Here is a 24,925-nt window from a genome sequence, read left to right as displayed (position 1 = left end):
CGTTCTGAAATTACTTTGCCTTGCTTTTAAGTATGATATTTCCTGGCAAAGCCCTTGTAAACACTGAGGTTTGGTTGATTTTGCAAGAGTTTGCAATTGCAAATTCCTAGAGGGACTGACATGGTGCACTTTGGTTGAAGACAGGATGCAGCAAGTTGCACTTCCTAACAAGTCAAAATAAAAAAGTGGAGTGTACTGAGATGACTCACATTGCCTCGAATAACCCACTGAGCAGTACTGCACTGAGCTGAGCTTTTAAACGTGTAGGGGGGTAGGAAATCTCCCTAAATGACTGTGGATGTTACAATGACCATCTGGGTGTTTAGTTATTCTGTTTTAATGCAGTGACACAAATTAAACAAGAGATGTGCCAAGAGAGAGACTACTGAGAGACAGCGGAAAAAAGCAAGCTACTGTGATAAATGTCTGTCACTGACCATCTTACAATGACAGATTGATTTTGTTATGATTTCTTAATGCCTCAGAAAGGAATAGCTGAAAGTGCCCCAGGGCTCGCTCTACGTTTATGAACAGAGAGAATGGTAAATGGAAATGCTGTTTTTTTAAGTATGGGCTACAATTCAAAAGCATTTTTTACTACTAAAATCTGGTCTAGTTTTAGCAATCTCTAAGCAGGACTTTACTGCTTATACTTTAATCTGTAATACATGTCTTAACACCCTCTGCACATGTAGTAGCATGACTGGTCCTAGTAAGTAGCAGAAAGACGTATGAGTCTGTATATATATTTGTATTTCTGTGAATTATTCAGAATCTAATTATGCATTCCTCCCTTGGCATCCTTCACTCATTACACAAGAAAAGAGATGGGTCTTTACCGTAATTGTTGTAGTTATCATCATTGGTCCCATGTCCATATTCGTAATATTCGGAAACACTGCAATATTATGATAGAATATATTCAGAAACTGGGAAGTGCATGTAAACAACAAAGTACTGCATTTGCACCAATTATGAGTCAAATATGCACATCATTTACACATGTATAGGACTGAAAACATATAGCATTTGGGACCCACATCTACCAGTGTCCATTAAGTCATGACATACTTTCATAGAATTCAAACCAAGCAAATTATTTCTTTTTTAAATATAGTCTGTCACCTTTCAATCAATTATTGCCATTACCATCTTTTATGCAAAAATGTCATAATAAATGTCCATCAACAGTAAGATAAGCATATAAATATATTTTTTTAAACACACAACACAAATGTCACATCTTCGGAATTAGTCCATGACTCATTTTTGGTCACGCCCCACCAGTTGAGAACTACTGATGTACGCAAGACATCTTCAGGTCATATATTGTTGCTCTCCAATGATAAATGTATCTCCATTTTTGTCCTTCATATTGCGTGAACATTTCATGATGAATTGACCAACAGAAATGCTCTAAAATAATTTGGAATATTCTCCTGTAAAGCTGCTATTTTGCAGATGCATATTTTTCATAGGAGAGTGACCATATTTCGAATATCTAAAGTTAACCCTGTTAAGTTTAGGGTTAAATGTGAATGGAAATGTAGTATATCTTTTTATCAAGTGAGAATAAACAAAGTGTAAAAACTACTAAATCAATCCAATCCTTCTGATTAGAGGGTAATGGTATGCATATCAAGATACTTCTATGCAGATTCTCCTCCATGCTTTCAGGGTAATCAGACCAAACCTGCAACACCCTATAAGGCTGGAGGAAATTGGGGATGAGTTTTAGATGAGACACACCTTTCTTAGTGATGACTTTCACTATACACTTTACCAAAACAACTTCATAACTTGTCCCTGATAGTGTATTTTTAACATGACATCTTACATCAAGAAAAAAGTGCTGCAAAAGCATGTGTGTCGATATGTTTTGTTCATGGGGATAATATTTTAGGCAAATTAACGTGAATTTTGGTTTAGACGACTGATTTAAAGATGGTGATTTTGACATTAGCACATTAGCGGTCAAAAACAGTGTATTAATGCTTAATTTTTAAGGTTTAAATTACAAATATATTACAAATATATGTTACATAAAAAATTAAATAAAACTTATTTGTACACCAAAAATATATACACTCAATAAAAGAAGAGCTTGTTCATGAAATAATCCGAATACCTTTTGGACTGGTTGTTGTAGTTGTCGTCATAAGCCTCATAACTCTGGTCATCGTATTCTCCGTCATATCCATCATCATAACCCTGAAAAGACACAAACATCCAGGGTTAATCTCACGAGAGAAATCTCACACATGTCAGGACAGAAACCTCCAAACACCACTCTAATTGTTTAGTGTTCAAAAAAATCAATGTTTAATTACACTGCGAAAGGATTTCCCTTATAAATATACTCCCAGTGTGGGGGGAGTGACATGGCAGAATCATGTTCAACACGGAGTATTGATTGCATCCATAGACAACTGTTTCATTTGCCATGTCTAGGAGAATGAGGTTAGCCCTTGACCCCCTGCTACGATTAAAAAAGCATTGCTCACAATCACAGCAATAATAACTTATCATTTAATAGAATACAAGCCACAACTTTTGCCATGAAAATGTGGACATATTCTTTATATTATATTTATATTTATATTCTATATATTATATTCTTTTTTTGTCATTAATTTATTATTTCAGAATCAACCAACATATTACAATTACCTTTTAATTTTGAACATATAAATATTCCCCCTGCCCATCCTTCTTTTTTCTCCCATAACCTCCATACTCCCCTCACCCCCCTCACCCCCCATCCAGCACTAAATTCAATTCTTAAAAACAGTTTCTGAAATGGTCTTTGGCTTGGATGCTTGGCCCTTAACTTCATACAATATCATATATTTTTTGTTTGTTTTTTTGTTTAAAAGATTCTCACATTTTACAAAATGTAATCAAAAGTTAGACTTATAGATAAAAGTTAGACTATATATATATAGTCAGTATATATAAAGTCAGTATATATAAATGTGAGTGAACGTGTATGTGAGTAATGATTATGTAAGTAAGGCTATACTCGCTGTTTGGCCATACGTTTGCGTAGAAAACCGGCTGGGTCATGAACATAACTGTTCACATATTCCTCATGTTAGTTCCACTAGAGCACAGAGCACAGAACACTGATGGAAAAGAACTGCAGACTTGTGCTTTCTCAAACTATGATTCATTCACTCTATATAGTGCACTATTTTTGGGTTCCAACATGTTGTATTACTGTCCATAAAGAGTGGACAAATTATAGTACACACAAACAATCCCACAGTGCACCTCAAGAAGTTGTGTACAACCCTCGCAAACTGGTGGATAACGAACACCCATAATCAATTCTTTATTAATGAGCCTGTCTTTATTAATGCCTTTCTTTTTTCCTTTAAAGCTTACTCAGTAAAAAACACCCACTAACAATGGATTCACTAATAGCCCTTACACATACTAAAAGAACATTAGATAGGAGACCAGAAAAATGTAGCTTGCCTAGAACCAAAATATGCTTTTATTCGCAAATTTTTATTTTGAAAATGTGCCACAGAGGTTAACGCTTTTTGGCAGCGAGTCCGACACCGTGGGTCTTCTTTCAGTCTTCGTTAAGGCACCTGTTTGCTGCTCCAATCATCAGCTTCACTGGCCTCCAATTCACAGTCAGAGTCTGGTTTATAAAGTTAGCTTTTACCAGCTCTGGGCTTGAGGTCAGTAACGAGAGCACAACAGATAACAATGATGGCTAATTACAGTTATGAAAGCGGCTTGTATATATATAACTGTTAGGGAAACAGAGGAGGATCTGAGAGTTAGTTAACGTTAATATTAGCTATGTTCAGGTTGTGAGAAAGTGATCTAAACATGGAGCAAGAAAACCTTAGTCTCTGGCCTTGTCCCAGACTGCACCCTGCTGCGCTGAATAGTATAGTGTTGTGCTTACTTTTCACATTGGGGGAATAGTCTGTAACAGCTGTGGATTTTGTCAGATCAAGCTTAAAAATAAAACAAAAAGAAAATCCCTTGTCTTAACATTTAGAAAAAAAAAACATTCTTCTATGGTTGATATATTGGTTCACTATTACGAAAAAAAAACACTTTTTATAAAATTCAGAAAATTTTCCTTCGTCATTTGCTAACCATCCAGTCTTTATTTCTACTGGAAACCAGTCTAATGCGTTTACAAATGCCAGTGTCTGTAAATGAGTGAAAAGAAATACTGGCTCGGTCTCTCTCTCTCTCTCTCTGCTCATGGCAGATGCATCTGGAGTATTACAACAGAGAGAACTCCAAACTCCAAGCATGAAGCGAAATATTGCTCCTGACTGCTTTATAGGTTGGTAGTATAGACGTATTTTTTGTTGTTTTCGCTTAATGGTGGAAGTGGGAAGTGTCTCCAAATTTGGGAGACAGCTTTAACTGCATTACCAAAAGTCCTACAAAACTAAACAACTTGAGTTACAAATGAGTTTCTGTGGTAATTCAAACAGTGAATAAAAACTTACAGACAAGTTAAACTTCATCCACGTACAAACAACAGTCAGTTTTTCCCCCTCACACACACTATTCCACCTTAGAATGCACTAAGCTTCAGAATGCAAACAACCAGAAAGACATCTGACTCCCCACAGTCATAGACGTTCCCTTTAAGTCTTCAAAGTTTACTATGGGTTCCATTTTGTCTATGGCTTTAAACCATTTTTGATTTCCAGTCTAGGAAGCAGTGTTTTTCTTTTTTTCCCTTTTCTCTATGTTATGGCATTACCTTATATCTACATTCTGTGTTGGTAGCATCAATATCATGAGGCTTTATTTTTTACAAGACCTTGAGGCAATGTTATACAGGAACACACATGGCATATTTTTATGCTGCATTTTATCTAATCAAGGTCTTAAAACTGCCCAGCCAGATCATTTATTAGCAATATAGTGCTACAACAAATGGTTTCCAAGGCCCATATCACCTTTAAGCCCTGGTTCATTGACATGAGATGTGCACTATAAATCCACTATGAAAAAAAAGAAGAAGAAGAAGAAAAAAGAAATAAAAAATTATCTTGGTTTAACATCATTTGCACCACTCTCAGGTTCTCAGATATTCTGTTGTGGTTTAAAACGTGCAAATGAAGTGTAATCTGTGAAGTCTTGTCCGCTGGGATTTCACTGAATTTTTCAAGCCCTTCTCATCAAAACAGATCTAACGTTAGCAAGTTGGCACCCCTAATACTGGTGATTTTCTTTCAATTAAAAATGAAAGAGAAGCAATATAAGACACAGAATGGTGATTACTCACCCTGTGTGCACAGTATTAAGCTCTAACTAGCCTTAACCCTACTGCATGACCAAAAGCATGGTGAATTCAAAATTCCTTCTGAAATCGAGGGGGAAATCTGGCAAGATTTTATGTTAAATGTTTCTGTGAGAATGTGACAGCACTCCATGGCAGCTCCAACCATGCCAATATTACTGAGGGCAGGTGCAGATAAGAGACGATTAGATGTGAATAACACACACTACTCCAACTAAACCTAAGGTACTGAATGGTGTTCCAGCCCTCCATAAAACACAGTACTACTGCAAGCCAGCCCAGTGCTCTTAGGCTATACACCACTCTACAAGTCACTTGGCATAGGGCAGGCCAATGCTGGGCTCATGTGCATTCCAATTCCTTTAATGCTGTTCTATGGAGATTACACAAGCTTGAACACGTGTCCACAATGGGTGCACTTTAAAAGTAGCTAAATTCAATAATTATAAAAAGTGTTTGCAAACTTTTGGACAACGTGCATTACACAATTAAATGCTTCTCTCACAGTGTGGTAGCGCGCCATAATGCCTCAATCAGGAGCTCACAGGCCAGATTTAACAGTGCAATGGCAGAGGCTTTTAAACTGTAAACATCACCTCTAAAATGCTCTATGCGCACATTTGCCATGCTCTCTGAGAGTGAACTAATCCTAATGAGGCTGTTTCAGCATTCCTGACTATGGTTTTAAATTCATCAATAGTCATGTGGAGCAGCCTGGACAGCTGCAAGGCTCTATGGGAAATAAAACGTCCATTTACATAGCGAAGAGATTCCACTGGAATTTTATTTAAAACCCAGTAATATGAAGATAATAGGGGCATTTTAAGCATATAAATTGTTGCACAAATACAAACTATTTTGTGTTTTTTATCTTTTTCTAAGCATACTCAAGCACCAGGCTCTTCAGACTTACAGGCTTCCTCTCTTGGCCCCATGGCCCAGAAGTGAATGCACGTGAGTTTTATCAGAGGCTACAGTTAAAATGGTTTTTGATCTGAAGGGTTTTTGATGTGCGGTCACTGTCAGTCACATCTAAAGCACGCTGGGTTGCTTAGGATGATGTCATTTCTGTAGACTGTTTACCCTAACTCAGAGGTATCCAAATATTCTTAAGGGTACCCCTTTGAATGGTATAAATATATTCATACTGGGTCAGTACCATACACAGGGTGAGTCTAAAGTCACAGAACACTCTTTTATTTCTTTGACATGCTACATGACCACCTTCTCATTGTAAATCTTGCCCTTGATTCAATATGGCGGCTTTCAAGATGGCTGCCACATTCTGGACATTGCCTAAAAGATAGAACCTCTTACCCATTACTTGCTGGGGTATTTGCATAATAGGGTGTCCTGTGACATTTGATTCACCCTATTTATTAATGAACAATATTATTATTATTATTATTATTATAATAAGTGCTGTCATGTATTATGATTCATTTGTGTCCCTTATGTAATTGAGCGCTATATGGATAGTGTATATGTTCGTTATGAGATTGAATACATATTTCAGTATAAATAACATGTAATCTAGCTTCTGAACTTAACAGTCGTGATACTGTGTTAACATTGCTGTATAAAACTTAAATACAAAATTGTAGCCAAATTTGGAAAAATGATTAATTAATTTGTAATAAAGGTAACGCTTTCAATTCCTGCATGCACTAATTATATCAGAAATGAACAATTATTTAATTCTGGAAAAAAAGTGTGAGTCTATGCTTTACTGTATAACCTAAAGCTTGTGGATACCACTGCATCCAACATTAATATACATGAATACATTAATAACATGAATATGCATGCAATAACAGTGTCGGCTTATCTAGGAAGTATTTACACTAGACATTAGAACAGTCCTGTTAGGATTTAATAACATTCATCCATGAGAACCTTATTGAGGTCAGTTAGTGATGCAACATGCAACAATATCTCAAACCAAAGGTACTGGATGGTGCGCCATCCCTCCAGAGAACAGTGTCACTGGCTCACTGACCAGTGATGGAGACTATCCCCATTCATTTGATGCCTTTTATATGGAATTTAGGAGTGGCGTAGCAGGTAGTGTCGCAGTCACACAGCTCCAGAGACCTAGATGTTGTGGGTTAGAGTCCCACACCCGATGACTGTCTGTGAGGAGTTTGTTCTCCCTGTGTCCGCATGGGTTTCCTCCATGTGCTCCGGTTTCCCCCCACCGTCCAAAAAAAACACACATTGGTAGGTGGATTGCCAAGTCAAAAATGGTGTGTTGGTATGAGTGTGTGAGTGAATGTGTGTGTGTCGCCCTGTAAAGGACTGGCGCCCCCTCCAGGGTGTGTTCCCACCTTGCACCCAGTGATTCCAGGTAGGCTCCGGACCCACTGTGACCCTGAATTGGATAAGCGGTTACAGACAATGAATGAATAAATATGGAGTATATACAAGCTGTGTGTGCAAAACTGGAATTTTGCACATATAGTGTACCTACACATACATCTACCTCCCTTTTGGCTCCTTCTCTCTGAATATCATAACTGTTGATTGGCCTTATGTGTGATATTCCTTGAACATTGTACATATTACTAAAAATAAACATGATACTTATAAAGAGAAAGAAAACTGTAATGTAAAATTTGGAAAGCCATTCTATTCTAAGAGAGAAGCCTCGGGGCAAATAAATCTGCCCATGGGCTGCATTTGGCCCAAGGGCCTGACTCTGGACACCCCTGTCCTAACTCCTTAGAGGTGGTCCTAATTACCACCATGGCAACTCTGTTTCATGTTTGTGAAGGTCAACAGCCTTGCAGTGAGTCCCAGCATGATGAGACGACTTCAGTAAAAGTCGAGCCTATCTGAAAGGAAGCCAAAATTTGTGTAATACATTAGAAATAAGGGCTCGGGCTCAGGCTCGGTCTGGTTTCTTGAGCTGGTATTTATGCCTGGCCTCTGAGGAGCACGTTAGCGGCAACAGTCTGAACTTTAGCTAATTATTGGCGAGGCATAAGGCCAAAATTTCTAATTGCATGAGCCTTAATGTAAAGCTAAGGCCAGTGTAATGATGAAGCCGCTCCTGCTGAGAGAAATGCATGGCACACTCCCAGTCGAGCTGCTGAGTTACTTTGAAAACTGCATTTAATCCTGTGCTGTCACTGCTGCATTTATTTTTGGCACCCTTTTACTTGTCACACACCATCCCCAGCATGCCCTCTCCCCATCGCTAGCCCCCTGCCCCCCTCTTTTTTCCTTCCCAGTTTTTTTCTTCTAGGTACAAGCATGTTCTTATCACCTGATCTTACCTTTTCCTATACATCTGATGGTATAAGCATCAGATCTCCAAAGCTTTCTTTCATATCCGTCATTGTGCTGTGGATTAAATCCTCGTGCTGAGTCTGAAACCCGCCACATGGCAACATAGGCTGCATTTCAATTACTTTTACCCCTCAAAAAATATAATAAATAAATAAATGAGAGAAAGAAAGGAAACTCGCTTTGACAAATGCTATACTAAAATGTCAAAAGCTGTATCCTCTTCTGTGCATGCTTGTCTTGCAAATGTGAGCCTTTATGTCACTGGTGTAATGTTGTTTTTTTCAGGAATGGAGATAAATGGTGATGGATGTTAAAGAAATTTTCCATTCTGTACAAAAAAAAAATGCAATTACAGCACTATGGATTACGTTGACGAGAATAACACTTCTTCAGCGTCTGGATCCACAGTGAACCCAGAAAAAAAGGGGGGATAGGCTTTTAACTGTGTCATAACCTACGCTCAACTCAGTGGTTTCATAATTCAAGAGATTAGCAGAAAATTCCTGCCTCTTTTGATTAGGTCTAATCTGGTGGAAAGACCTTGTCTGACAAAGAGAGCAATTCAGACCCCCTCTTCCTCCCCTTAACAACATTTAAATTCCCCTCTGGGCTCGGCTGTGGTTTTATGAGTGTGAACACGGATTAGACGAAATTAAAGTTAAGGATTATGTCAGGGATTAAGTTGTTTAAGCGATCTAACACAGAAACCTTGCTCTATTAGCTCTGCCTCATAATGAAAGGGTCGTGGACCTGCGCTCTCATTCTAATGGACCGTTTTGTTAACATTGCACATTTTAAGCAGCAAAGAACCGAGAAGGCAGTGGGTTTAAGACACATTTGCGGATGTGTCAATCACGCTAATACCTACAGCTCTGGAAAGGAGTCTTCTTCAGGAGAACAGAGAGCACTAGTGTTTTGACATTCTCATTTGGGGAGGGATCATTTTGTAGACAGGAAATGAGCAGCTATTTCTTTTGGTCAGCTCAACACATAGAAAAGGCAATATAATAAACTTGTCTTTTGAGTGTACTTTTGACCTCCGTGCTGACTGTCTAAAATTACATGCTTTCATTACATCAGGCAAATAAACACTTCTGTCAATGTGCACTGGGTTGAACATGATTGGAAATGCTTTCCAGACAGCGGTGTTCCACAAAACCATCTTAATCCCCTTGGCAAGAATGCATTGTTAGATAGGGAAAACTGACAATTTGACCCCGTCAACCATACATACAGTTTGGTCAGCCGATTAGAAACCCTTAACCTTGTAGCTCATAGCTGAAGTAAAGTTTGAGACCAAAGACCGTTTGTTTTATGCACGTTTTACCCTAGCCCCATCCAGATCCTCAGCAGTGGTCAGTCTCTAGCCCTAGAGCCCTGTTTTTTTTTTTTTTTTTTTTAAAAAAAGCAGCTATTGAACTTAAAGAAAATGACAACATTCAAAGATTGTCATTTACTTTAAAATGGAGAATTACTGTTTGTTTGGTGTATCCTATGATGGGTACTGCATGTTTAAAGCAATCTTTTTTTAAAAGTATTAGATACAGAGAGATCCACTTGTTCAAATAAAGGGAAAAGTTCCAAACCTCATTAAAAACCTTTAAAAGGTAGACCCAGTAAGGGGCTCCTAAAAATAATGCCAGATTTTCTGGACCACCAAAAAAACTGTCCCTAATAAACCCTTCTTTGATGAAAACCTTAACAGACAAAGAAACAAAAAAAAAACATTGTGTTTCTGTCCTTCCTTCTTTCCACTGTGAGATGACTTAATATTTTGGGTCTGAAAGGATGTGAAACAAACCATAAACCATTACTGTAACAAAGGAAAGAGGAACATATGCTAATCAAACAAATGTGTTAGTCTTCACCCTAGAGTCCGCAAACAAATGGAAGCTGTAATAAAAGGAAACAATAGACACACAAAAATGAGATGTAGATGATATATTTAGTTGCTTAAGTAACCTTCAGTTTCATTTATGTCTTATTATTTTTTCCTTATTGACATTGCACCATTTAGTTTGTTTGTTTGTTTGCTTTGCTTTTCCTGTTGGCTGTTGAACTTTCTTACTCAAAATGTGAGTGTGTGAGTGAACGTGTGAGTGTGTGATGCCCTGTGATGGATGAATAAGTTAATGTCAACCAAACGTATTCTGTTGTGAATAGCCAACATCAAACACCAAAATTGGTGAACTGACAAAAAACAACCATGACGGACTGGCTCTCTGTCCAGGGTGTGCTCTTGTACCCATTCGGCGTGGGCTACAGACCCACCACAACCATGATCGGGATGAAGTGGTAACACTAATCATCACTCACTGAGCTCTAATGTTTTTGATTTTGTTTCCACCTTGAACTTAAACAATGCATGTGGACATGAGGTCGCAGTGACCTCTTGTAATGTCCACGTGGACACAGAAGCCCAGACTTTCACCTCTTTGACCTTAACACAGACTTACAAGGCATGCGGCATTCCAAATGCGGTCTCTAGTTAATGATGCCTGATCCTTATATTTCAACACTCATTTGGAAATCCAATTAACTCTGGTCTTATTGAGCAAGCTAACAGGAAATAAATCAAGTGTTAACACATGGGTGGAGAGCTCTGCTAGTGTAATTAGGACAGCAGGCAGGAGAAGGCCCTCAATACAGCGCTCCATTATCAATTGACAACCAGCACCCCCCAAGACAGTGACTGATCCTCATATGAGGCAGCTAGAGAATGTCTCCTCACCAGAGAATAGCAAAAGAAATAGGAGCTTCCAGAAGCTTTTGTCTCTGAGAAATATTTCTCACTGTTTGGTTATTAGATGGCACTCTCTATGTGTTCAGTTATCTTCCTCTACCCTTTCCATTTGCATTGTTTCTGCAGTTTCTTCCATTTATAATACAGATCCAAGTATACCCTTGATGAATTTATGCTCCTCCTTGCTAAACCAAGCTTAATTACGCTTCAATTGTGAGGATAGTAAAGGGTTTTCTCCTATAATAGGCCCACATAAAAGAGCCTCTTTTGCCTCATACACAGCAGACCTCAAGTATTATGCAGAATGAGCAAAGAGTATTTTGTGTTCATTTCTTATAAATAATAACTGATTCTGGTTTTTGAGATGGTACTCAAATCTGACCCCAGTTTGCTGAACTATAACTTCATTTGGGCTTCAGATCTTTTAACTTGTGACTTGACTCAGTTTGGCGGTCCATGACTCCTGAGTCAACTCGTACTTGACATTCTCTGACTCGGACTTCGAATCTTATGACCTGTTCCTCAACTTGGACTTCAGAGCTTATGACCCACAACTGAGCAAGGACTTGGTCTTGGGATTGACTTCTGGCTTGACTCAGAATTGAAATATTATAATAAGTAACTCATCTCGGCATTCAGTTCATATGATTTGGGCCTTAAACTTGACGGCTGATCTTATGACTTGCGGCTTTAGATTGCCTTGGATTACAGTTCTTATAACTTTTTCTATTCTATTTGGGCTTGACATCTACTTCACTCAAACTTCAGTGACAATGTCCCAGTGGCCCATGACAACTGCAATAATAAACAAAGCTTATTGATTTATTGTTTCAAATAAATGGTTCTTTGGGGAACTAAAAGTGGTTCTTTATTGCAGAGCTTCTTAGCACTCCATGTTTTAAACACCATTATTTTTAAGAGTGCTCATTCTAAAACTCCCGCTCACATGCATCAGACGATAGCGTGACTGCATTTGCATCCAAGGGTACAATTACCATCTAAAAGAGCTAATTAATCTCAAATTAAATTACTGCAGAGCTGCTTTTATATTCACATCCTGCTATAAAGTCATATAATTTAATTATCAATGACATGTATTTTGGGTTTGCAGATAAGCATCAGCAGGCCAGAGATTGGGATTTGTTGATAATCTCTACTTTGTCAACCACACACACACACACACACACACACACACAAAGAAAGAACCATACATCCTGATATATTTAAAGACCCCCTCCGGCAAAAATCAATCGGTTAACCTTGTTAACAACAACATGGCTAAGCATTTCCACTTTGAAACTGCAATGTTCCAAAGCATTTATACACCTAGGGTTTCATGCATCACAAACCTAAGAAACCAATCCCATGAACTCAAGGGGTGAGGTTTTCTAGGTAAACCCCATCTGTATTCAAGTGGTGCAGGGGTGAGTGGAGATAGAAGCAGGTACTAATTGCATATTCATGCATACTGAATGAAGACAGTGCAGAGCCACTTTAGGGGATTAGGGGATTTTATTGTCTTTTAGATAACTTTGTAATATGTATTTTGAGGAAGAAAATGAGGTTTTGGGTGTTTCAGAAATTTCATGGTGGATGGATCCATCAAAAAGCCTTCAAAATAAATTGGAATAAATTCTTGCCACATTACCTTCCATTCATTTTAAAGAACATTTTTGCCGTCTTCTGTAAAGTGATGATTTTGGAAAAATACAGTAGACGGATGGTCAGTGACATCACAGTCAAAAATCATGATTAATCTCTGGTTCCACTGAAGATTTTGAACATATATGTGCCCATTAATGTACAAAAGACAACAAACAAATCATGCGGGTGTGACATAAAGCTAATGGAACAATCTAGGCCTCAGGCAAACAATAACATATATAATTGAATCAAGGCAATTACAGAGGGTGACCAGCAGCTGAGCTTTAATTTGATTTTTGTCATAATTGAAAGAGATTGTCCTGTTTTAATTAAAAAGTTATATGATGTTAGCTCATTGAAAATCTCCAAGGATACTTCTCGTTCATCTGTCCATATATAAACACATGAATATTCATAGCTCTCAAAAGCATTGGGACTGAATTATGAACACCTCGACTTGCCTGACAGACAAATAGTGTTAAACCTCCTGAGTTAATGAACGGGTTTCTAAGCCAGGAGATTTAGAAAACTAATAACTCTATCCAGTAATAATAATAATAATAATAATAATAATAATAATAATAACACCACTGAAGGTGGGGACTGTAACCCACACAATATGTCTATTCACTGTACTTTTCAGTTATGGAAGTTATTGAAGCATATTTCTTAATTCCATTTTCCTTCAGTGAGGAATCTGGAAGTGGCATACTCTACGTGGATAAGCAGCAGCTTGTCCAATGTTTCTACTGAAATCAGAAATATGTGTAGGGCCTTTCTCTAAAGGCATTTAAGATAAGATAACGCTTTATTGATCCTGAAGGAAATTGTAGGAAATGTGCTTGTCTGTGAAAGCTTTATACTAGTTACCAGAACATTGCTATAAAAATTAGATTGCATTTAACCACTTAAACATTAGTGAGGTCAAGTACTGATGTTGGATGATTAGTTTTGGATCACGAATTTCATTCCGAGTAATCCCAAAGGCACTTGATGCAGATTCATCACTTCAGCGAACACCTCGAACCTGGGAGGCTTCAAACCCTCTAGTTACCTCTTCAAAATGAGCAGGACACGTGTCTGCTCCAGTGACCATTGTATTGTTCAATGTCTATGGAGATTAGACAAACTGTGCACAACTGATTACGATGATGAATGATAGCTACATTTATATAGCGCTCAACTGCCACCAAAGTGAAGCATCAACATGGATCATGTGATAGCAAATATACAGGTTTTCACAAAACTATGGGCGTGGAAACAAAACTCATCACAAATCATGATTCAAATTAAAACTTCCTTGTATTGACACAGGATTCAACTACATCTGGCACAAGTGGGCTATTGGAAATGCAGTGCACTAGGCATAAACAGCTGCTGTTCACTGGAGCTCCGTAATCTGTAGATCGACCTTTGCCAGCTATTTTAACGTCTGCCAAACATGGTCATAGCCAATTACCAAAGCTAACTTTTTGCTGTACTGCATCTGCTTCGACATTAACAGCCTCTAAAAGTCAGACAGGCCTGAAATAAGAAAGGATGCCTAAAGCCTTTTGGTATTCAGTCTGTCTCTGTGAGTATGAAATTATTAAACAATCTTCTTGAGGTGTATGTCGTACATCTGTTTTATTAAAGGAGGGAGTTCTGCATGGAGAATTCCATTTCCATAATTAGTTCACCTCAGAAATGTCAACTCAGCTCTGTAAGCGAAGCCTATTGTTAAAAAACAATTACTGGAGTGGGGAGAGCCTTCCTTTGAAATAGTGCAAGAAAAGCCGTTTCCTAATATTTTACAAACCTACAATCAGGATCTTTTCTCCATGCGAAGCAGTTTGCGAGTTAGAAGATCAGTCCAGTAGAGAAGCCTTGTAAATGTTCATTGAGCCGTTTCGTTAACAGACTTTTACTGACAAATTTCCAAAGGAGTAAAACAGAACTTTTGATATGACCTGTTTTTTTTGTTTTTTTTGATAATTGATATTATTAACCACTGATGTAAAACTAAATATGTATATTTTTATTAGTTTTTAAATAGTGTTGTTTATAATTATTATTTAACTTAAACCTATTTTTTCCCAATTTACTCATCCCCAGTTCTACTTATTACCTAGAACTCACCAGATCACACACACTACAATTAAATGCATGTTTCTGCATTGACTTGATGCAGAGTCTATACTGTGCAAGTGTCCTACGCTGTTGTGAGCATTTATATTACACCACCACAACACTAAAGCTAAGTCTCAAACATCTTTCCCTACACTATGTAGCACACAATGTAGTGGTGTAGTAGTATCGTTTTATTAATCTGTAAAGTACACTATTTAGAGAGTAGTGTGCCAATTACAACAGAGCAGTCCCAGAAAAGCAACAAATACAAAGCACTTTTTAAATATGTGTTCCCGCTAATAGCGCAATTTTACTACCCAGTCGGTTGTGCTTTCTTGCACTCCCAGCCAATGATGTAGCAGGAATGTTTTTAAACAATAAAGCTCCACAGATAACTTTACAGTAATCATATAGCGACCCACTCAATCTGAAGCCCTGCTTGAATTAAAGCTTAATAGCATCAGTGTCAGCAGTCAAGTCACCTGTAAATCACAGCACAAACAAAACTAACAGTGACTGGAATACACAAACATGTTTCTACCCAGTGAACCCTGCCTTGTTATGTAAAAGCAGAGGTCTGTGCTGTAATGCACTGAGCTCTTTGTGCATCTGTCAGTGAAGCAAGTTAGTTAAAATGTTAGGTTGTTAATTTATTAACACACTAAAATAAGAAATAAAAGAGAACGATCTAAACTTGTCCATTGTCCAGATTTTAAACAACAATGCCGTATGCCAGGCTGGAGGAAGACATGTTGTAGTCCTAAAACACGATGCCTCCTCTTAGATATTGAATATATATGAGTACTAGTATAATAATCTAATAAAAAAAAACTAATGATAGCAGGGTTGCCAACACTGGTAATGTGACTTAAATGGGATTTTCAGGTGACTGGATTGAGATTTACAAATCTGTACACACAAACAAACATTAAATGCTTCTGACCTAGCAGTGATATTACTACAATGCCTCACTCTCATTACTACATACCATACGTATTATTTTCCAAATCAATTAGTTACAAACAAAAGTCACTGAAGAGACTAATGACTATAATCAACCTACAGTTTAAGAAGATCATGCACTAAATCATTGAAGAAACACTCCAGGATTTTTCAACCTAATCTCTACAAGCAGAATGATATGTCTGTATTATATGGTCGATTACCATCCGCAACAATTTTAAAGCATTTCCCTGTACTTAGAAAAGAACATAAGATCTCCTGACACATAACACCCTTACGACACAAACAGAATCATCTGCCCATTTACTTCTATTATATATATATGTGTACTTCATGTCAGGGGTCCGTCTGAGATTAGTAAAATGAGATATGTGGATATGCCTTTCATACACTAGTTACCATGATATCCACTCATGTGACATATCATAGAGTAGTACTAACAACCTGTAACAGAATTGAAAATCCTGAACATATAAAAGCAGAAGGTATGTAGTTCTGTTTAAACAACACACACTGGTGCTTTACTAAAATAAAATTCTTTGCTCAGTAAAGCACATATTATACTTTTCTAAATGGTGTATTCAGTATTAAGAGCTGTATTCATTACAGGAGGTCCTCAGGTTAGGTCAGTCCCAAGTTACGATGTTTCGTGGTTACGACACATCTCCCATTTACTGTATAAAGCATTGTTTCGACTTAAGTGGTTTTGCGTCGTAAACGTCGTAACGTGAACTTCGTGTTTGGTGTGTGTGGCGGAAGAATACACGGTTACGCGGCTCGGGACCGAGGAGGATAGGTGTTAGGATAGGATAAGTGCTTACAGTATGTTATTTACGTACAGTATGTACCTATGTTCCGACTTACACCGAAAATCGGTTTACGACGCGACGTAGGAACGGATCAACGTCGTAAGTCGAGGACCCCCTGTAAAACCTGAAATACTACACAAAGGAATTTCGCTAATAATGGCATTTTTGTCCTAACAATGCACAATAAACACTTTCTTAAGACAATAACCTAAAATGGATTTGTCGTAATCACTAATTTGATCCTAAAATATGCAATACAGTGATCCCTGGTTTTCGCGGGGGATGAGTTCCAAGACCACCCGCAAAAAAATTTCCACAAAGTAGAGGAAAGACTTTTTTAATAATGTATTTAACGAGTATTTGGACTTTTAAAACCCTCCCTGTGCTGTTAACAACCCACCCCTTGCATTAAACAGTCATTCTATAATGTTTTTCAGCTGGAACTACATGTGATATCCTACCAGTTTCTTTAATAGAGTCATTCCTAAGCTGTGATTTAGCGTAAGTAAGTTTCACTCAGATGTGAACATGAACAATACATGTACTGTACATAAGAAATACTTGTAAATGATATATTTTGTCACCTAAAGGCCTAGTCTAATACATGTAAATAATAAAATACTTCTAATTTACACACCATAAGAAAATGATATTTTGTCTGCAATATAGCGGCCATAAGCCCCCTTGAAAACACCCGCGAAGTAGTCTTCCTTTTTCTGCAAAGTTACTTTGTTGGAGATATAATAGTTCTGCTCTGACAGTTACTATTTATGTGTTTAAGACCCAGACTGTGATCCTGGCAGAGAGGAATTGGGGGCTCAACTGAGAGTTTGTGTGTGTGTGTGTGTGTGTGTGTGTGTGTGTGTGTGTGTGTGTGTGTTTGTTTTTCTGTGGAATGATAAGTAAAGCTGCAGTGTTCACAGAGAAAGGAGACGGTATTGTGATAGAGCCGAGTTGATCTACATAAGAACTGTGATTAGCAGGATTCAAACCCCGTCAATCCACAGCAGCACAAGCACAACAATGCCTCAAAAACTCTCTGTTTATTCATCAGTATTCACTCTACGGTCCTGGTGAGTAATGCGAGTGCAATCTTAAAGGAATACCACAGTGTGTCTCAACCTAATCTTTATCTTCCGCTACAGTGGCATATGGCAGATTACAGTGGAGAACAATTTTGTCTTGAAACAATCTTGACAGAATAATTATGAACTGAAGGCATTAATTTTCTCTCAAAATACACTTTCAATAGAAGCTAATAGGTAGGAGCTGAAGCAGCAGCCCATTGGTTTCTAATATTAATGTGTGGGGACTGTACTGGAACAGACTGGCCACCATTGCATCATCCAGGTGGTGCAGGACATTGGTGGTGGTTTTTGAGGTAAAGTGATTGGTGTCTAGAAAATGTCTGTAACAATCATTCATTCATTCATTAATCTGTGTATTAAATCAATGAGAAGAATGGGGAAACTTGTTCCAGATTACATTACATGGTCAATAGTTTGTGAACACCTGCTCATCTATCTTAAATCAAGGTCATGAATAGGTAGTTCATCTACTCATCTGGCTAGGATTTACACTAGATACTGGAACTCTACTGTGAGAAATTTATGACATTCTGCTATTTAAACACTAGTGAGAACAGGTGTTAATATTGTGATTAATTGTGGAACACAAACACCACTTATTTGGTGCTTTTCCTCTGCATGGTATCTACTCAACTTGGTTCTACTCAGGGTTTTTTCTGCTTTTCCACTAGGTAACTAAGTACTCCTGGTATGTGGAACCATCACTTTTTAGGCTCTGCTCGCTGTTGGTTTCAAGTGAGTCAAGTAGGTAGTAAACATGATAGAGTTCTAACTGTACAGAGAGACTTGTCAATCACCATGAAAGGCAGACCCCTGGCACAAACTAACCATCTGTATAATCTCCAAGTTACAGCAGGGATCACAATGGCAGCTTGAATATTACGCCATGGTCTTTTGAAGACTCCTTTGATTCGTAGCAGACGAAAAACTCCAATGAGAAACAGATAAACCAAAATAAACAAACGCTTTCCGGCGGGGAAGCTGTGGTAGTGGAAAAGCATGTCGAGCTGTGCCCAGCACAGTCGAGTAGGTATAATGCAATGCAAAAATGCCAATAGATGCAGATCCACTGCTGATGGTGGGCATTTACAACCTTGTCCACACCTTGCACTGGGCATGGTGACTTTAGGCTAATGGGTAGCTGCTTTAGAACAACCAGTTTAATTTCTATGCAGTTTACACAAGCTGTTCATGCACAAACGAATGTCTGTGTCCATAATGGGAGCACATTAAAGCACCTGAATTCACTCCTTATAAAGCATTTCTCAACACCTCTTAGGCCAGATGGAACTTAGACATAACTTCATCATGTTACACTTTCAAACACTGAGCTTTGGCTCATAGTTTCCCTCTCCGCTAATATCTCTATGACTTTGCTGTCATGCTCCAAAAGGAATCAGTTCACTCTAAAAGGTGCAGTGATGGCCTTTATCATGGTGTCTATTTCATGAGAGAAACTGACAACTTGACAGAGCACATCAATCATTCAAAGCCCTGCAGACGTAGTGTAGCCTGTTTGAAAATTAGTTGCTTGTGGTCTACTGTACTCAAAAGCCACACTGTTCTACATAGCAAGTGTTTAGTTGCTGTATGTGTGCATTCATAAACTTACATGACACCTACAAAAGCCTTTCATGACAAATGACACACACCTACATAAACAACTCACAAGGCTTACTGCAAATGTCAGTTATCATAATGGCTGCCTTAGTTAATTTAACCACAGAAAGTGTCATGGCAACAGACGCTTGTTGGAGGCAAAGACCTTTGTAATTTCTGATGTAAGTCAATGTAAAAAAATGTAATCCCAAGTTGTTTTTAAAACTCATGGCTAACTGCTTTTATAAAATAATGGTCAATTAAATATATTGTAAATAAACCAGTGTTCGATTCATAGATTTATATATTTACTAAAAAAATCACAATAAACTATTCTCCTGCCATACCATGTAGTCTTTTATCATTGAGCACTGTTGCTATACACCATGGGTTTGAAGGTTTAACAACATTAATGTGCTATCCACCTTGTTTGGAAGATTTCCTGTTTGCCATTTCCAGTTATTTTAACTGCTAATACTCAGTGTAGCAGCAGCATTTGAGTTTTACTTTTCAGAATGAATTTGCAGTTACTTTCCAATTACGACGGGATTAAATATCTTGGAGGTCCTCTATGTTTTATTTTCATCCAGATCAGCAATATCAGTGCCTTTTCTTACTCCTGCTCTGAGGAAAATCACAGGCTTAATTGGCTAATGTTTTTCTCTACACTCAGTGCTCGTCTGATATCCTGAATTAAAATCCCTAATTAAAAGCTCTGGATTAAAAAAAAAACCTGACGTGACCAAGCCCCTCTATTAATGTATGTATAATAATGTATTCATAATGTAACAATATGGCAATTATTATATATCAATTAATTAATATATATATATATATATATATATATATATATATATATATATATATATATATATATATATATATATATATATATATAGTCATAATAATAACATCTTTGTTATATATCTATATTAGTTTTTATTTAATGTGCATTTATATTTATGCATGTATTATATGTATATATTATATAGCCTAATTACACTTATATTAATCATAGGGAACATTAATGGAGAGGCTGTTGAGGCTCTGGGAGCTGGGCCAGCATCTCCCGCTCACTCCAAAAGACGACATTAAAGAGTTAAACTGCTCTGCATGTGTCCATCCATTGAAAGTCAGTGTTTCTGTCTGTGTGATATAGTGAGAACTTTCTCACTGCTTTTTACTCTGGCCAACAAGTCTCCCACAGAAAAACACCAAAGAGCCATTACTTACTTCTGTGTTCTAAAATAAGGTGGATGCTGCTCCATGAAACAAAAACAGTTCGTTTGTATTTAATTTTTGAGTAGAAGAGTAGAAAAGCATTGATCTTTCTGAAGGGACTCTTATTCTGAAGGAGAAGCTACAGGAAGTAGTAACGGCTTAAGAGAGTGATGTATAGCAATGTATTTCTGTCCTGCTATCACTGTTCTGGGAGAACTGAATAAAACTGACTGGGTTTAATACAGCTGTGCATTATGGAATTCAGATGATGTGTGGGGGTCATATGTGTGCATATATAGTGTATTTTACAACAGCTTTGAACACAGCTCAACTATTCAGATTACAGGATTGGAAATTTGTTTTATAAACCAGATTACTTGACATCGTTTTTGAGTAATTACCTCCACACTTGATGAAATGAATGCAATCAATGAGAAAACATTATGAGAGATGATTGCAAGCTAGGATCCATTGCCTTATTGTGACTGCATTATAGACCTAATGTGTTTTATGTTCTCTATTCATTGTATAGTGTCCTTGAGGACAAAGAAGGTGGTCATTGCCATTATGTAAATGGTAAGCATCATCATCACCATCGTATAAAAATGATGAGGATGGAGATGATGATGGTGATGATGATGATGATGATGATTGAAATGGCACTATAAGTTACTTGCCACACAATGTCATGGTAATACTTTATGAGAGTGAAAATAAATGCGATACAATATTAAAGAGATGCTAAAAACACTGCTGTCCCATTTCATTCAGTTAGTTATCAGTCCTAAGTAGAACTCAGTCTGACTGAGTAATACCATTTTGTAGCTTCCTTCCACGAAATACTGGCATATTCCAAAATCTCTTGAGAAAAGCTGTTAGGAAGTAGAAAGCCTGGTGTGTGGAGAGAACTGGGCGCAGGGAAGAGGGATGAGCTAGGAAAGATTGGAGGTAGGTGAGGAAAATTGTAGTAAAAAAAAAAATCTGTTCTGGGAAAACTTCTCATTCCTTAATCCCCTGATATGTGTCTAGCCGTCCCTACCTGCCTTCCCCAGTCCCAATTACTGCAGAAAAATGTGCACATTTTAGGCTCTCCAGCAGCAAGGAGGGTCTCCAGCAGAACTCAATTCACTTTGGTAATGAGCCTGTGCTCTTACATTTCCCCATGCAGACAGCCCAATCTGCACTGAGCAGCACACACACTGAGCTCCTGCATATGGACAAAACTCAGCCCAGATCCACTCTTCTGAAATATTGCTTTTTTCATTAGGCTGGAATTTGATGTTCACTTGGCCGAGATTCTCTCCAAATAATCTTTCCGCATCCATATACATTCCACCTTTCATTACCAATGGAAAAAACATCATTATTGGGTTTTCTTAGCCATTTTATACTGTTGTTGTTTTTGTGAAAACCCGGCACTACCACACCATATATTAATATATATTAATGACAACCTCGGTATGGGTACCATTTACCTCCTACTCTCATCCATTTTACACCATACGCCATTTTATTCGGCTGACATCACATGAAAGTGGGACCTAGAGTTATTGCTCCATAGATAACAGTAAATACAGCAATTTCTCCAGCCAAAGTTGTCTTTTACATTACTGCGTAGCTCCATGTTTACTGTAGCTTGTGAACTATGACACCCATTTAAGGTGGGAGGTGAAATAGCCCTGTATTTCACTGTTTTTCAATCTGCCTGAATGTTCTCTACCTTCAGCAGCTCATTCAGCCTACGGTAAACAGAAAGGCCACTCCGGTTTTATTTTCATGTCCCTCAGAGGATTTGAGAGGAGGTATCACAGCATTAGCTCACGTGAAGATTTTTATCTCCTTTCTCTCTACATAAGCAAGTCAGACCCTCGAAATAACTAAAAGATTCTGTTTGGCTGCTGAGATCAAAAAGTCGTAGTCTTAGTTCAAGCTAATGGAAGCTTTGCACTATGATATAAACAAGCTTTTATAAGCTGTGAATATGTGGAACTTATTTGAATACATGATTGCATGATAAATACCATTTAATCAGCTTCCAGAAGAAATGATTAGAAACGTAGGTACATATTTAAATGTGTAAACAGCACTTAATCAGGTTTTAGACGAAATGAGAAAAACTGGCTTTTTTCAGTGTATAAATACATAAATGACCTGATTATTCACTAGATTTCTGCAAAAGATCAAACCAAACCATTTACAATCACAAAGTATGGGCATCTCTAGTCCAATTTATTTTCTGTAAAAATACGACTTTTGAACACAGAAAACATTTCTGCCATTTCAGTGTCCTTTTACTTGTAATGTGTAACATAATAGAAAAATAATATAGCCTAAAATGTGGCTTGTACCAAAGTATATTTTTCCATTCTAGATGTTAAAGACTTTTTTTATTGTATAATTTCTAAGTACCATATAGAATATTTGACTTATTTTCAATTAGAAAGTCATTAAAACATCATGATGTGACAAAATGCAGATTTCAGGTCACTTCTGGCACGTTTCCACTGCAGGTACCTTCTCGACCAAGCTCAGTCAGCCTTTACACACACGTTTTGGGACCTGGACCCTGCTAGATTTTCCATTAACAGCTCAACCCTGAAACTAAATAGAAAGTACAAGCTTTGGAAACCATAACAACGGAGGCAGTCACACTAAGCGTTTTTCACTCACTGTGTATTTGCATGTTGATGTTGTTTTTTGGGACTGAACACAGCTCTTGTGCATCACTTGTGCATATCACCCTGTCCAGCTCTAGTAGTCTTTTGTTGGTCACCACTCCAAGGAGTGTTTGAACCCATTCAACAGACCACGGTATAATTGCATGGGCTGCTGCTGTGAGTCAGATAAAAACAAATGTGATCTCTGTTGTAGCCTGGAGATTTTATAATTAGCTACTTTGTGCAGATGTCGTGAATGAGAAATCTCTCTGGCCAATCAGTGCTCTTTGAGGTTTACACGTCATGTTTAATACGTACTCTGTTTGTTTGGAACCCAGTTCCACTCACCAGATGCCAAATTTGCCTAATGCAAAAGAAAACAAAGCCAAGTAGAGCAGAGCTGAGTGGAGTAGGTACCATGTAGTGGAATAATGCCAATTATGCAAAGTAGCCAGCTTCTTGAAAATAAAGAGACATCCTGTAACACTGTGGAAAGGGTAAATCTATTTGCATGGAGTAAATCAATAAATTTTTTTTTTTTTTTTTCTCCAACTTTAGTCGATTAGCCAAGTACATCTTGGTGTCTGAAGTTTACTTCTATTTGATTATAGAACATTTATTTTGATTTAAAGCCAATTTTGATCCATTGTTTGTGTGCAAAGTTCATTCAAAATCCATTGTTCAATACACTGAGGTTCTCCATCATCAAAATATTGTGTGTATATGTGTGTACTACAACACTGTTATTAAAAATACAGGCCTACTAAAATAGTGGAAAAAGATAAAACAATTAAATCACTGAATATTCCTTAACTGGGACATGTCTAGGTGCAAAAAGTCTTACTCACATAATCCTCATAGGTTTCGTGTGTGGTCTGCAGCAGAGGAGCTCTGTATCCAGGGGTCCCAGGTGTTCCTCTGGTCCGAGGGGCTGACACTCCTCTGGCATGCATGGTGGTGGGTAGAGATGTACGTGTAGTCACAGTTCCCCCAGGGGCAGCAGTTCCTCGACCAGGTGGAGGAGGGGGCGCTGCTCCACCACGACCCCTAACCAGGGCAAGATACAGACAAAAATCATTGTTTACTCTGTGCATAATGACACTGCTCTGGCCATGAAAACCTACGCAAAAAATCACAGTCTATTAATAGCAACACCACTCCATACAACTTAATTAAAGTGCTTGGGTTCTTGGATTGATATACCAATTAGAACACTGTACAGCTAGGATGTGAAGTAAGTACTGCACTCAATCCCTGCTCCAGTCAGGAAAACACTATATAAATAATGCTGACTCTGACTAAAGAGTGTTCCTGTGAACATCAGCATTAGCAGCATTTTCAGTGTAATAAAGTGCTGCAGTGCTGTGATAGAAAGCAGCTGAATGCTGCGGTAATAGAGGCCCCAAATAAGCTCACACAAGCCCCAGTGAAACCTGACCTTTGGTCCAACTTTGGCCCTTAGCAACTTTCATTTTGCTCTACTCTTCAAATATAATTGTCAGGATTCACGG

General features: G+C 37.9%; 1 protein-coding gene across 5 annotated transcripts in view; it reads right to left on the bottom strand.

Moving 5' to 3' along the window:
• khdrbs2 (KH domain containing, RNA binding, signal transduction associated 2) overlaps window positions 1–24,925 on the bottom strand; it is a 142,218-nt gene that overhangs the window by 27,688 nt on the left and 89,605 nt on the right. For all 5 annotated transcript variants that reach the window (XM_066680006.1, XM_066680003.1, XM_066680004.1 and 2 more), the window contains exons 6-8: window positions 24,263–24,461; window positions 2,129–2,211; window positions 840–898 (exon numbers count right to left, since the gene is read on the bottom strand). In XM_066680006.1, the coding sequence (XP_066536103.1) occupies window positions 840–898; window positions 2,129–2,211; window positions 24,263–24,461 (341 nt within the window). The remainder of the gene's footprint in view (window positions 1–839; window positions 899–2,128; window positions 2,212–24,262; window positions 24,462–24,925) is intronic.

Source organism: Hoplias malabaricus, chromosome 8, assembly GCF_029633855.1.
Source record: "Hoplias malabaricus isolate fHopMal1 chromosome 8, fHopMal1.hap1, whole genome shotgun sequence".
In the NCBI taxonomy this organism is placed as follows: Eukaryota; Metazoa; Chordata; class Actinopteri; order Characiformes; family Erythrinidae; genus Hoplias; species Hoplias malabaricus.
This window is presented reverse-complemented; position numbering and strand designations above follow the sequence as displayed.